The 14,752-nt window shown below is 49.3% G+C and overlaps 1 protein-coding gene across 1 annotated transcript; it reads left to right on the top strand.

The window, feature by feature from the left end:
- Positions 1–2,659: 2,659 nt before the first annotated feature.
- Positions 2,660–13,178, top strand: LOC149450593 (uncharacterized). Its single transcript, XM_089691713.1, has 10 exons — positions 2,660–2,746; positions 3,828–4,034; positions 4,124–4,351; positions 4,462–4,603; positions 4,874–5,671; positions 5,765–5,851; positions 5,938–6,003; positions 11,826–11,890; positions 11,986–12,051; positions 12,428–13,178. Exons 1-10 carry the CDS (start codon positions 2,660–2,662, stop codon positions 12,926–12,928), a joined length of 2,247 nt encoding a protein of 748 aa, XP_089547839.1. The 3' UTR covers positions 12,929–13,178.
- The last annotated feature ends 1,574 nt before the right edge of the window (positions 13,179–14,752 follow it).

The raw sequence follows: 14,752 nt of genomic DNA, 5'->3' as shown, positions 1-14,752 counted from the left end.
GCCTGGATCCAGCGGCACATCCAGTCCAGGAGGCCACGAATGTCAGGATCGGGGAACAATGTAGAAAAAGCCAAACAAAATGTATTATCTCTAATAAAAAAGGAGACAGACTTGCTTCACACAACAACAGCATGCAATGCTTGTCTACCTTTGTCCATTATCCTGAAAGCACTCTATGCTGTTGTCACCTCATAATTGGAACACAGAACTTACATTTCTTGCCTGGTTGATATCATGGCCCAAGGAGTGAGCTTGGAATCCTTAGTCCTAGATTACCCGCTTCCCACCCGCAATGTACTGTGGCCAGGCGGCAGCTACAGGCAAAGCAATGTACTTGTACGTCACTCTGGCTGTACTAACAAAGGAGGCACACCACACACCCGAGCCGGCACACAGCGCTCCCCTCCCCCGACTGCTGTGTCTGGTGGATACAGCGGAATGAAGATCCCAGTGATTGTGACCCGGTGATCATGTGATCTCTAGGTGATCCCAATGTAAGCAGTTATTATGAATCAATCTCATTCATAACAGCTCTGCTTCTCCTCCTAGTGAGCTGTGATTGGCCCACAGCTGTCACATGATACACAAGGCCAATCACAGCACCCTGTACCATGTGACCAGCTCCAGCCAATCACAGATCACTGTCTTGAGCTGTCAAAAAGCTAACTCACTGATGACAGTTGATGAATGAGTTCGGTTCTGACAGCAAGCTTTGCATTGCAGGAGAAATGACCATTATTTCTCCTGCAAAGAAAAGTGTGGAAACAAAATCCCTGATCACCCCCCTCCCCCCACAGTAGTACAATGGTTACTATGGTAACATCCTACTATTCTGATACAAGTATTAAAAAATAATGTTAAATACCATATTGAGAATTTTGTTTTAAATTTTTCTTAAGGTTTTTTTTTTAACTACTTACCAACCACTTACCTGCATTTTGTGGGCGAGCAGCAGCTCTTGGCAAAGTGACGTAATCTGCATCGCTTCCGGTGTCAGTGCACCTGCACCCCCTGCTGCCCCCCCGGTCGGTCCGGAGAGAGAAGAGAGAACACGGCACCGAGTAAAAGCACCACTACATTGTACACACATGTTAGATTAGCACATTTAACCCTTTGATGGCCCCGTCACCCAGCCAGTGCCATTAGTACAGTGTCAGTATATAGAATGTTTCACTGATCTCTGTATTCCTGCCACTAGTGACATCACATAGTGTCAGGGTCAGTAAGCCCCTCCCAGCCAGGGTCAGCTGGCGTTAGATTGGCCGCACACTGTCGCACTCACGCTATAGGTCGCTGATCACCGCCATTACTAGTATAGTGTTTGTACGGATCAATATATTGATCATGAACAGAACTATACTAGTGCCGGCTTTGTATAGTGTCCCCAATACTCAGTGTTAGCCGGATCGGCCCGGTCACTGCCAGCACTAGTGTTCAGCCCCTCCACTGTTCTTCACAGAAGATTTGTACCAATTGTGGGCCAAGGCAATTTATACACCACAATACATGGCCGCCCCCCAAATTCAGCTCTTGTCACACAATTCACATGGAACTCTATCACCGTTTATGAAATTAAAACTTATTGGGCCGAACCCCCAACATGGGCATTACAGAAAAGAATGAATTGCAGTCATATTGGTCCGCAGACCCGATTCATCGTATGTCCGTGTTCTCTGCTGGTACATATATGTCCAACATGGACCAGCAATGTACTGGAACGTCGCTGGACTTGGAGTGGTTATACCGGGAGGATGCTTGCAGCTACAGGCATCCTTCTAGTGCTGGTTTATTAGCTGGTGGGCGGCTTTCATGTAAAAGTAATCCTAGTGGCCAATTAGCTGCAGAATTGTTTTTATGATCATTTTAAATGATTTCCTATAGCAGCAAATCTGATGAGATGAATGAAGTGGGTGTAAAGTGGAAGCAGTGGATGTGCAGGGAGCAGCATCTTGAGCACAAAGCACTTTATGTTGTGGATGGATTTGCACACGGTTCAGTTTCCTTCATTTATTGATAAACCCCATAAGACCAATGAAGTGGGTGTAAAGTGGAAGCAGTGGATGTGCAGAGAATAGGATTTGGAGCCCCGAGCTCTTTATCTCTGAATGTCTCCACATATTTGTAGTGTATTTGTGATGATTTCTGTGCACACACAATAGGACAGCGCTGTGACACATAATGCTCTTCTAGATGACAGGGAATCCTTCCCTTTGTTACAGCAGCAGTCCGCTAGAAGGTTTTTGTAGGTTTGGAGTTGTTACACATAGCGCGGGTTTTATCCATTTATAGTGATGACATCATTGCCCAAATCTGGGGGTCACCAGCCATTTCCACCCTTTACTCCAGCTGGGGGGCTTTGTATCCATATACCAGATGTTCTACAGGACTAAATCTGCAATCAATGTTACTGCAAAATCAAAGGAGCCAAAACCCCTCCCCCGAGGAGTCATATATTTCTGCCCCCCTTGGTGGGAGTGGAGGTGACCCCTCTATAAGGATCTACAGTCCATACACACCCAGCACAAGGCCGGGGTCACACTACCAGACGCTTCTCGGGGCTGCAGTTCCTCTGAGCTCCACAAGGTGGGGATCTCACTTCTACCCAGACAGGAAGTCTCTATGGAAGACAGGAAGTGATGTCAGGTACAGACAGGAAGTGATGTCAGGTACAGACAGGAAGTTCCAGGGGAGAGGTGAATCAGGAAGAAGCAGAGAGGAGACATTCCTGGATGTGGCGGCAGAGGAGGTAATACGTAGATGAACCCCTTCAGGGGGAGGAGTTGATGATAATATATTTGCTCCCAAAGCTGGCCTACATGGTTCAGTTTTATCGTTCAGCCAGCGGGATGACCATAAAAACTGAAGTGATTCCCCCATCCACACATTGGAGGTGGATGGGGGAATCCTCCCCGCTGCACTCTTGTATTCTGACAATGGGGGGACTCCTCCGCTCTCAGAATACACAGATCAGCACTGAAGCTATTGGCTGCAGCCGCTGGGGGAGTGGCTTTTATCCGGCAGTGGCCACACATGGATGGAAATGTGAGCGATCCCTGCTAAACCAGCTGAATTTCCATGGATCTATGGTCACCTTCAGTGACTTCCTCCCCTCCCCCTCATCTCCTTCATGATGGAAGTCATGCTGAGATCATCTCCCATTGGCTGAGCAATATTCTCATTTGTCTCTCAGCTCCTTCTTGCTATTCCTCGTCCTGCCTGTTGTTTCCTTGGATTGATTTTCTGTGTAGTGACCCCGGCTTGGTCTCTTGGATGCGCTCGTCTGTTGCTTGCCCTGACCTTTCTCCTGATTCCTGGATCTCCTCCTCATCTCTCCTCCATATCCTCTTACACAGCTTTTCTCCACACCTGCAGTGTACCTGGGGGGAGGAAACTTGGCACCAGCACGCCGCCAAATCCATCCCCACCATTAGGGGCTCTGGAGACAATTGTCTGCTATTTACACTCCGTTCCTCCGCACGTCACCTGATCACATGACAGCTTACTTCCACAGATTCCGGACAGATTTCTGGATGGTAAAGGTCAAAGGTCACTCTTCAGTTTAGGAGAGGTAGGACGCACCCAGGAACAATGATTTAATTTGTATGGGAGCCTCATATAGAGGACCCCTCAAATCTCCCAATCCAAATGTCCCTCCATCCAGAGTCTATCTGTCATAGGATTCTGTGACTCTGGATGGAGGGACATTGGGAGGAGGAGCTGTGAGGTCAGTGTGATGTCATAGGACATATAGATTAACCAAAATTATTGGTAGTTGTGATTTATACACAGCATGTTTGTTACAATGAATGTTTTATTATATCTTTCAGAGTGGAATCCTCGGGGATGATAATATTGATGTTAAAGAAGAGTATAAAGAGGAGGATGAGGAGTATGGAGTGATGGAGGAGTTTTCAGAAGGACACAAGGATATGATGGAGCCACCTAATACCAGGAACCCACCAGAGAGATGTCCCCGTCCTCTGTATTCCCGGGATTCCACACAGGAAGGTCACACCATCCCTCACCATCATCAGGTAGATGAGGAACAATCACTGATAGTATCATTAAGATCTGTACATTATCTGCATTGTTACCATTGATGTCATTTTTATTATATATTCAGAGTGGAAACCTGAGAGATCCTAAAGTTGAGGTTAAAGAAGAGATAAAAGAGGAGGAGGATGAGGATGGGGGGATGGAGGAGTCAGAGCTTCTAAGAGAACACAAAGATCTGTACCAGGACACCATGGTGGAGTCATCCAGCTACAGGAACCCACCAGAGAGATGTCCCCATCCTCTGTATTCTTGGGATTCCACACCGGAAGGTCACATCATCCCTCACTGTTACAAGGTTGGTGGGATGGAGCATCTAGAACATGGACTCATGGAGACAATGTGTGGAGTTTTTTTATGTGACCTTATATTTTACAGATGATATTTCCTCTCATTTCCTTGATTTAGAGTGGAGATCCAATCGATATAGAATTTGAGGTGAAAGCAGAAGAAGAAGAGGCGTATGTGAGGGATGATCAGCAGTCTATGGAGGAGGATGGAATAACGGGGACATTTATAGAGGAGGACACTCCTACAGAGATCAGCACAGGTGGGTCATGGATTTCTCTCGGATAATCTTCCTTCTCTGTGCTGCAGACACAATTTATGTATCTAGACTGGATTTATGGAGGTTCTGGGCTTCAGCTGGCAGCAAAATGTTGATTTTCACCATAGACGTTGCTTGACTTGGCACTTGGCATTTGGGTCTTGGACCTTCTTTCCCATGCCCTGGTCTTGCAAAATCTCTGACAGAGCAATTCTTCCAGTCTTATGACCCAGACAACTGACCCTTGCCCTTATGTCCCTTTTTCTGTTGCAGATTTCCACACTAACACACGGACATCCCAACACTTAGGACCTGCTGCTGCTGCAAACAGCACCCAGCCAGACTTCCTGCCCACTTGTCCTCCCATGGCAACCCCAAGGGGGCAAAGAGGCCAGGCTTCCAGGGGGGGCCGTAGTGCCAAGTGGGACACTGGGCCTCCCCCTGGCCATGATGCCAGGGGAGCTACTGGGGCCAAGGGGTCCACTAGGGCTAGGGTGGGCCAGAGGTCTGGCTGTGGTGTGAAGGGGTCACAAACTGGTGGCAGAAGGGGCCAGTTTTCCTTCAGAAAAAAAGTGGAAGCTGAGCTGAGGACCTCACCTGGGGCTGCTGCCTCCCCGTGGAGCCCAAGAGAAGGGATATTTAGGAGAAGCGGAAGGTCCCAGACCCGGGCCCAGTCCCAGCCCAAGTTTCCACCCTTCTCCCATGATGAGATCTGGGCCCTGGTGGTTGCTTATGTAGATCGGGCTAAATGCATCTCGGGGCCCAGGTCCTCCCGCAGCGGTCAGGCAGCAAGGGACCGTCTGTGGAAGGAAATCACGGTGGCCGTAAATGCAGTGGGCAGGATGGCACATCGGGACCTCAAGAATGTGAAGAAGCGTATGCGTGATCTGAGGCGGAGTTTAAAGGAGAAGCTGACTCTGTGGGCTCAGCAGGGGCATGTTACAAGGCATGGGGTGGACCCTGACCATCTGCAGGACCTGTCTCAGGCAGAACTGGCACTTCTGCCGATCATTCGCCTCAACGCGATTTTTGGGGTGACGGCTCATGAAGATACTGATGATTGCCACAGTGGTAAGTACACTACACATGTCCATATTGTGTCTTCAAAGTTGTGTTATCTTTTTAACATTTACCATTTGTTGTTCATTTTGTCTTGTGTTGTAGCCAATCCCGAGGCAGGGGCAGCCCCAGCCAGCCCATCAGAGGACAAGCCAGATCACGCATACACTGATCCAGAGGTGTTCCCTCCTGGTAAGCACTCATTGGGAATGCACCCCGTAATGTTGAACAGACTGCTAGAACATCAAACATCTCACATGTCAATGTCCTATTCACAGCACAACATCAGCAGGAGGAGGAGGAGCGGCTCCCCCCACTGCAGTCAGGCCAGGAGGAAGATCTGGGTATGTATTAATGTGCTTGTCTACAACAATCATAATCACTCAGGATGAGCCAATGAGCATCCTCTTAGGAATGCAGAACAAACCAATGCTAAACTCTGTGTGAACACAAATATATCTCCACAACACGCTGCATTTCTGGGGTTCCTCACTGTATTGCTCTCAAACCCCTAGAGAAATCAGTGTGGAAAACTGTTACCACACAGAAATGTGTCTAATCCCTGCCAAATGTCCTGGGACCAGTTTCCCCAGACCAAGAAAAGCAGGTAACCCCACCAAACCAAATGGGGGAACTAACTGATGAGGGCAATAAAGTTCCAAACATCACTAACTAGCTGACACCTCCTGAGCGTTCCAAATCAGACTCGCCCTCGCAACTTCACAAGTTCTCTCAGACACAAAAACATTCCACGCATGTAAACACATACATGTAATCTGACCAACGTCAACATGCTCAACCCTGACAGTCCCAGAATATCCAATGTGTTTGGTGTTTAGTGACATCATATATCATGCCTGCTCAATATACAGGAAATGATCCACTACAGGGACCCATCACCTCCCAATCGTGCCGCTCACCTTCAGGTTTGAGCCACACAAAGGGAAGGTCAAACACACTTTGGTCACCACTATGGGTGGCAGAACTGGCAACATTCCTCCACTTCACTTGGAATCAGTAAGTCTCATTTTAAGGTCTCCAGGCAAATCCTTGTTAAAATTAAAGCCCAGAAGAGCTCATGATTGTTTACATTTCCATTCAATGAGTTTATTTGCCCCCCTTAAGGATGCAGTTTTCCCAAAGTAGTGTTTAACCACTTGTCACCCGCACTGTAGCTGTCATTTGGCTACAGTCCGGGGAGGGCGTCCTATGACATCCTCCAAGAACATGCCCTCCTGCACGCCCCTGGGGGTGCACACCCAGCCATCTCAGGGGTTGCTGTGTCCTATGGAGACAGCTGATCATGCGATGTGGTAAAAGGCCAAACACCGCAACGTTTTACCATGTGATCACGGCAGATTACCAAAAAAAACCGTAAAACTTGAGGTCAACATCAAGAAATGTTGCTACTCACCCAATTGTCAAGTGACGGTGACCATTCTCTCATTGCTCCAAATGTAAAGGCCAAAAAAAATACATACCAAGACTGAGTATTCTTGGAGCCATTTTCCCGAAGCCCAAAAACTCAGCCAGATCAAAAATAAAAGCAAAAAAAAATGTCACTTTGGGCCTCTCATGTAAACTTGGGGCCAATAATTAGACTGAGTTTTGCACATCGCATGACTAGCAGGAAGATCTATTCCTTTGTCAGACTTATCCACCGAGTATCTCAGGATTGAAGTCGCCTAAAGCCCAAAAGGCATCATAAAGACTAATCTATTGTTCATTGACAAATACACTATATTGCCAACACTGCTGGGATGACTTCCTTTCCACACACATGAACTTGAATGGCATCCCAGTCTTAGTCCGTAGGGTTCAATATTGAGTAGTCCTGCCCTTTGTAGCTCAAACAGCTTCCAATCATCAGGAAAGGCTGTTTAATGTTTTCGGATACTCTGAGACTGCCACATGAGTTAATAATTTTCTTTTTCACATTGAGTTTGCAGGAGACCTGCGGTTTAAAAGTGATTAAAGGAGTTTTGGATGCATTGCTCTTGCTCTCTTCAGATCAACAGTTATATTATTATTATTATACAGTATTTATAAAGCGCCGATAGTTCGCTCAGCGCTGTACATTACAAAGGGGGGCAGAACAATAACAATACAATGCAAAACATGAGGGGATCGAGGGCCCTGCTCTTTCAAGCTTACAATCTAGGAGGGAGGGGATAGTGGTACAGGAGGAGATAGCTGTGGGGGATGGAGTGGTAGGAAGAGTGGAGGAGGTCAGCAAGTTAGCAGGGGGTGGGGTAGGCTTCCCTGAAGAGGTGGGTTTCAGGGTGCACCTAAAGGAGAGGAGAGTAGGTGATAATCTGATGGGTTGGGGCAGGGAGTTCCAGGGGATGGATGACACCCTGGAGAAGTCCTGGAGGAGGGCATGGGAGGAGGAAACCAGGGAACTAGAGAGAAGGAGGTCTTGTGAGGAGCGGAGTGTGCGTGCTGGGTGGTACTTGGATATTAGGTCGGTGATGTAGTTCGGGGCAGTATGGTGGACGGCTTTGTACGTCAGTGTTAGGATTTTGAATTTGATCCGTTGCACAATCGGAAGCCAGTGGAGGGATTGGCAGAGGGGGGTGGCGGAGATGGAGTGGTTGGAAAGGTGAATGAGTCTGGCAGCCATATTCAGGATCGACTGAAGCAGGGATAGCCAGCGGCGAGGCAGGCCAGTGAGGAGGGAGTTGCAGTAGTCGAGTCGTGATATGATGAGGGAGTGGATGAGCTGTTTAGTGGTTTCTGGGGTTAGGAACGTGCGGATTTTGGCGATGTTGCGGAGGTGGAGTCTGCACGAGCTTGTTAAAGATTGGACTTGGGGCTGGAAGGATAGGTTGGAGTCCAGAATGACACCAAGTACTCTGGCCTGCGGGGCTGGTTTGATATTTGCGTTGTTGGATGTGACGGAGAAGTCAATGGGGGGTGGTGTCCGGGCTGGGGGGAAGACAAGAAACTCGGTCTTGGAGAGGTTCAGTTTAAGGAAGTGGAGTGACATCCAGTTAGATATGTCGTTCAGTAGGTGTGTGATTCGGGCGGAGACCGAGGGGATGAGGTGGGGGGTTGAGAGATAGATTTGTGTGTGGTCGGCATATAAGTGGTAGTTGAAGACATGAGAGTGTATGAGTTGGCCAAGGGAGGAGGTGTAGATGGAGAAGAGAAGGGGCCCGAGGACAGAGCCTTGAGGGACCCCAACAGAGAGGGGGAGTGAGGGGGAGGTGGTAGCATTATAGGTAACGCTGAAAGAGCGTTGTGACAGGATGAGAGCCAGGAGAGAGCAGAATCTCTGAGGCCGAGGGAGTGTAGTTTTTTGAGGAGGAGGGGATGGTCGACTGTGTCAAAGGCCGCAGAGAGGTGAAGGAGTAGGAGCACTGAATAGTGGCCATTAGCTTTGGCTGTTAGCAGGTCGTTGGAGAGTTTGAGTAAGGCAGTTTCGGTGGAGTGTAGGGGACGGAAGCCAGATTGTAGGGGATCGAGGAGGTTGTTGTCGCTGAGGTGTGAGCCTAGGCGGGTGTAGACTAGGCGCTCAAGGGGTTGACTGTAAATGGGAGCAGGGAGATGGGTCTGAGGTTGTTCTGGTCATTGGGGTCCAGGGAGGGCTTTTTAAGTATGGGGGTGATGTGTGCATGTTTCAGAGGGGAGGGGAAAGTGCCGGAGGGGAGGGAGAGATTGAAGATGTGGGTGAGGGTGCGTAGGATGGAGGGGGAGGGAGGTCGTAGGAATTGTGAGGGGATAGGGTCGAGGGGGCAGGTGGTGAGGCAGGCATCAGAGAGGATCTTGGAGACTTCCTCGATGGTAGTAAGGTCAAAGGTGTGGAGTGTTGAGGGGGCTTCAGTATGAGGAATGAAGGGTGGGGTGGAAGTGGAGGTCAGAGCAGTGGTGGGGCCGTGGGAGAGGGGTGATGAGGGGGTAGCTGAGTGAGGGGGAACGGGGTTGGAGGGAGTTTGAGCAGTGATGACGTCCCTGTGGGTTATGTCGAGGGGGAGGGGGGATGAGGGGGTAGCTGTGTGAGAGGGGACGGGTTGAGAGGGCGTGTGAGTTGTGGCAATGTCCTTGCGAATTGTGTCAATCTTGTTTCTGAAGTGATTGGCAATCTCAAGGGCGGTGAGTGAGGTGCTGGGTGGAGGTGGGGGTGGCGAGAGTAGAGAGTTGAAGGTGGAGAAGAGTCGGCGAGGATTGGAGGAGAGGGCCTTGATGAGGGTCAGGAAGTAGGCTTGTTTGGCTGCGTGGAGGGAGGAGGTGTAGGTGTGGAAGGCAGATTTGTAGCGGGTGAAGGCTTGTTGGGATTTGGTTTTGCGTCATAGTCGCTCCAGGGCATGACTGTGTCGTTTGAGGGTTTAGGTGTGATCAGTCTGCTGGAGCGGTCAGGGTTTGATGTTGTGTGTGGTTAAAGGCGCTAGTGAGTCAAGGGCTGTTGACAGCGCGTTGTTGTAGACAGTCATAGCCAAGTCGGGGCAGGACAGGGGGAGGATGCTGTCGTGGAGTTGATCAGCTGCAGAGTGGAGGGGGGCAGGGTTAAGGTTGTGGAGGTTAAGGCTGGTAGTAGTATGACATTTGGAGGGGTAGGCGTTGGAGGACGAGGAGATAGAGAAGGTAATCAGGTTGTGGTCAGAGAGAGGGAAGGGGGTGTTAGTGAGGTCGTGGGGAGCGCAGCGGTTGGAGAAGACAAGGTCTAGGATATTTCCCTCGGAGTGGGTGGTGGATTGTATGCACTGTGCAAGTGTAAAGGAGGAAGTTAAGTGGAGGAGACGGGCTGTGTCCGGGTTGACGGGGATGTTGAAATCCCCAAGGATGATGGTGGGTAACTCAGAGGAGAGGAAGAAGGGTAGCCAGGAGGAAAAGTCATCCAGGAAGCGAGATATGGATCCAGGAGGCCGGTATATCACAGCAATCTTCAGGGGGGTTGGGGAGAATAGTCTGACGCAGTAGGCCTCGAAGGAGGAAAAGGATAGGGAGGGGGGGTTTGGGAGGACTCGGAAGGTGCTCTGCGGTGACAGGAGCAGACCAACCCCACCACCTTCACGACCATTGGGCCTGGGTGAGTGGGTCCAGGTGAGACCTCTATAGGAGAGTGCAGCAGGGGAGGTAGAGTCAGTGGCCTGGATCCAGGTTTCCGTGATCGCTAGGAGGTTGAGGGAGCGGGAAACAAAGAGGTCGTGGATGGCGGTAAGCTTGTTGCACACCGATCAAGCGTTCAGGAGTGCACATGAATACGGGGGGGTGATTTTAGAGAGCAGGGGGACAGATACTAAGTTGCGGGGGTTGGGGCAGGACATGGAGGCGGGAGGGTGTTGTGTGGGTAAGGGAGGTGGTGGAGGGCCAGGCTTCAGAGAGATGTCCCCCGCGGCTAGGAGGAGGAGAAGGGTGAGGAAGGTGGCATGGTAGCGGGATGTGCAGGAGCGTGAGAAACTACTAGTGGAGGTGTTCGGGTCAGTGGGAGAGTGGAGTAATAGGAGGAGGTGGTGGGTGCCGTAGAGGGGTGAAGGAAGCAGTGAGGACACAATATACAATTGTTTGGGAGGAGCAGAGGGATATAGTGAATGGATTTTGGGAACGGAGGAGAGGAAAATGAGAAGGACGAGTGGAAGAGGCATTTTAGGGGGGTGCCCAGGAGGGCGGATAGGAGTGGTGAGAGGCTTGGTTGTCGATAGTCCAGCGGGTATTTCCCAGGGTGTATGCTTGCAGTCTGTCCAGCATGCAGTAGAGTTTCATTTCTTTTGGATTCATTTACATGTGTTTGTCTGGCTTTGGAAATATTTTGGGGAACATTTATATTTGATTTGACCCATTTTGTTTTTGATTTTGTCCAAATCCTTTTTTGAATGTTGCCTTAACGAAAAATGTTATATATTTTGCTTTAATGTTTGAAGCCCATAGTCAAAATGGCTGCAGTAGCTTATGGGCATAATGGAGCCATCCTAACACATCTGCCTCCTTGTTTGGCAGGAAAGGTGGCCCCTCATTCTTGTGGCCCCTGCTCCTGAGCCTTACCATGCCGCTTTCTTCTCTCAAACAGTCTCCTGGGCTGTGGCTGCCAGTGTCCTATTTGTCTGGATAAACTGGAGTGAAGAACATACCAATGAGCAATCCCTCAAACCTTGGTCACAAATGTCACATCATACATACAGCCTAACTAGTATCTGTTGCTAATCAGCATCTTGAACTCTATTTGCAGATCATCTTTTGCCCCTGGAGGCCCCAGCTTTTGGAGTGGGAGAAGAATCTGCATCTGATGTTGGGGTACGGGAACTGCTGTAATGGGGTGGGGATGTACAAATGCATGTTGAATGTGTATTTGGGAAATGTCATGCATTTGTTTTTGTTTTGTGGTGCAGGGAAGTTCAGGCACTCCAAACTTGTGTGAAATGCCGTCACCTCCACCTGAGTTGCCTGAACATCCGGTAAGAGATGCTAAAGATGTTCTCCCTAATGAGTCACCCATTTAGAGTATAACTCCGTTCCTGGCTGGGCAGGATTTGGCAACGTGATGTGTAACTTACTTTTTTCGGATTATTGCTTAGTCAGGAGCTGGAGGGAGTGATGTGCATGTGACAAATCAGCAGGAAGGTATCAGTCTGGGGAAAGATGCCAAACCATTCATTTCAGTCAAATGTTCATCCAGTGTAATGTGTCAGGGAAAGACATTCACCAATACCTGGTCCTAGGGGTGGGACAAGAACATGATTTAGTGTTTGATGTCAGACGAGCCCCCTGTCCTACTGTATGCTTGTGCTGTGTGTTAAACACTCTTTCTTTTTTGTTTGTTTCTCTTTGTAGCCAACATTGGATGCAGCTGGATCGGCACCCCGTCCACCTGGACCCGGCCCCCTTCTCAAGCTTGGGGAAAGGCTGGTGTTCAACATGGAGAGATTATGGGAGCAAAGGAGGCTTTCTAATGCATCCAGTAATATAGAAAGGTTACTGGGGCTCCAACATGAAGCCCTGCTTGAAGTTCTCACCTCGGTCAGGGAGCAGACTGCAGCGTTGCAGGACCTTAGTCATGATATCCGGGCCTTATGTCAAGCAGGTCCTGAACAAAATGCACCTTCAGCCAGAGGCTCCCAACCCCTGTGCAGTAGTAGTTTGGGGCCAATGCCAAGGTTGCCACAGAGTTCCCCTGTAGAAAGTGCCGGGGAAGCAGCAGGGGAACAAGCTTTGGAGGTGCCGATTCTGGAACTACCCACTCTGGAGCAACCCCCTCAAGAAACCCCACCTGAAGACCAGTATGCCTCCTTCCCCATGGATCCCTCTTCTGCACCTTCCTCACACTCCCCTTGACCACACCCCCACTTTCACACCCCCTCCCCTTATTTCTACATGCCCCTCCTCTCAATCCCGTTTCCACCCTTACCTTCCACATCCTGCCCACTCTCCTCAGCCCTCAAATGCCCCTCCCCACATTCTCCCTGTCTTCCATTCCCCCCATTCAACCTCTCCCCCAGCACTCCCTCCTCACCACTCTTTCCCAGCCCCCCCACACACTGTACCCCCCCAACCGTCACACCCACCCCCTCTGCAGCAGCAGCCTCCTCCTTCCCATTCATTTTGTATGTTTTTTATAATAAACATTATTTGGAAAGTAGCAGAACGTCTTTCAAATTGTCAGAAATGCATTTGGGGTAATAATGGAGGCTTGGTCATGTCGGGAATCCAACACAGGTGCTTTTCTGAGTATGGCTACCAATAATTCCAAATAGCGAACACTAACAAAGCAGCACTTCAGAAAGAAAACTAAAAGGTGACCCTTCCAGAGGCATTGGGGGTTAGACTCTTTGGCCTTTCTGCTGCTTTCACCTGGTGGTCTGTCCTGCAAATAGTTTTAGCTGTTCCCCATCACACAAGTTCTCTGGCACATGTAGCGGTTGGCCATTATCTGCTAACCATTTGGCTGCCCCAAGGGAGCTTAGAATTCTCAGTGGACTCTGTGGGCAAGGCTAACGTTCCCCAATATGGGAACACACAATATTGCAGCTTGTTCTCTAAGTGTCGGCTAGCTTTTGTCTTTTTGGGGTGCTGATTTTTGCCAAGACTCCTGCATGGAACACTCACCCCCCCAGAGACTGACACTGCTGTCCAAATATGTTCCCTGTGCTACTTCATTGACACACACTATACAAGAAGTGTGTAATATCCAGGACACCAGGCGTGACACCAGGACACAACTTACACACAGTAAGCCTGCCAAGGAATGCTAGAGACACAGAAAAGTTGGGAGAATAAGAAGAAGGCCTTCTGTTGTTTGGACTATCATTATGCTGGACTAACTGGACCCAGACTAAGTTTGCTTTACACCCCGTGTAACATCTTGCCCCGAGATTGGTTGGGGAGCATAGGATCTTTAGCTGCCTGATTCTAGACGTGTGTGCCTATGGAATTTATGTGCCCAGTGGACACTTGTTCCTCACTTCATTCCCTCCCCACCTCTTGTTGTCAAAACACTGACATGTGAATGAGGAACAAGTTGGATCCAAGTGGTATGTGTGGAGCAGATAGACAATTTGCCCATTAGGGCCCCTTCTTTTCTGGGGGACATTGCATGTAACTGGTCTCATCCATAACTGATAGTCCTTCCAAGAGCAGCTTTCAAGTCATGTGACTTCTGTGTAATGCCAATCCCAACTAGAGATGAGGTGATGGGAAACATCTTGACAGAGTTGGGCCACAGGATCCCCCCACACATTGTCTACTTGGCTGCACCCCCTTTTGGCAGTCTGCACAACTACACTCCACCAAGCTATGTAGAAGTCCCTGGATGGAATGAAGAGCTACTCCAAACGTGAACAATGTAACGTGAATGGAGTGTTCTGTGTAAACTGTTGCAGCATTTCACAAGAGGAAGCAAACCAAGATTGGGAGTAGCTGCAGACAGCAAGCAGACAACTTCAATCTTTATGTATCCCAGCTTAGGATTGAAGGAGCTGGTTTACCTCTCGGAAACATGCAATCCTATCTGCTACAGTCCTAAAGCTGGACTTGCCAGAAAACACTTCGTTTGGACATTACCAGAAATTCCAGGTAAGCAAGATTGTCCAGTGCAGCTGGAGCTAGCAGAGTCCTGCAATGCTTTAGGGACATGCAGATCAGCTCCAACTGCAATGAAGA

This window comes from Staurois parvus, unplaced genomic scaffold, assembly GCF_062004578.1.
Source record: "Staurois parvus isolate SC_StPar_1 unplaced genomic scaffold, SC_StPar_1.0 ptg000570l, whole genome shotgun sequence".
Classification (NCBI taxonomy): domain Eukaryota; kingdom Metazoa; phylum Chordata; class Amphibia; order Anura; family Ranidae; genus Staurois; species Staurois parvus.
The sequence above is the reverse complement of the archived record's forward strand: the minus strand, read 5'-3'. Positions and strand labels throughout refer to the sequence as shown.

Excerpts from the sequence above, each read along its gene's own strand:
- LOC149450593 (XM_089691713.1), top strand. The coding sequence starts at position 2,660 with ATGTCAGGTACAGACAGGAAGTTCCAGGGGAGAGGTGAATCAGGAAGA. Across the intron at positions 4,604-4,873 it reads TCCTACAGAGATCAGCACAG|ATTTCCACACTAACACACGG; the intron begins GTGGGTCATGGA and ends TTTCTGTTGCAG. Across the intron at positions 5,672-5,764 it reads TACTGATGATTGCCACAGTG|CCAATCCCGAGGCAGGGGCA; the intron begins GTAAGTACACTA and ends CTTGTGTTGTAG.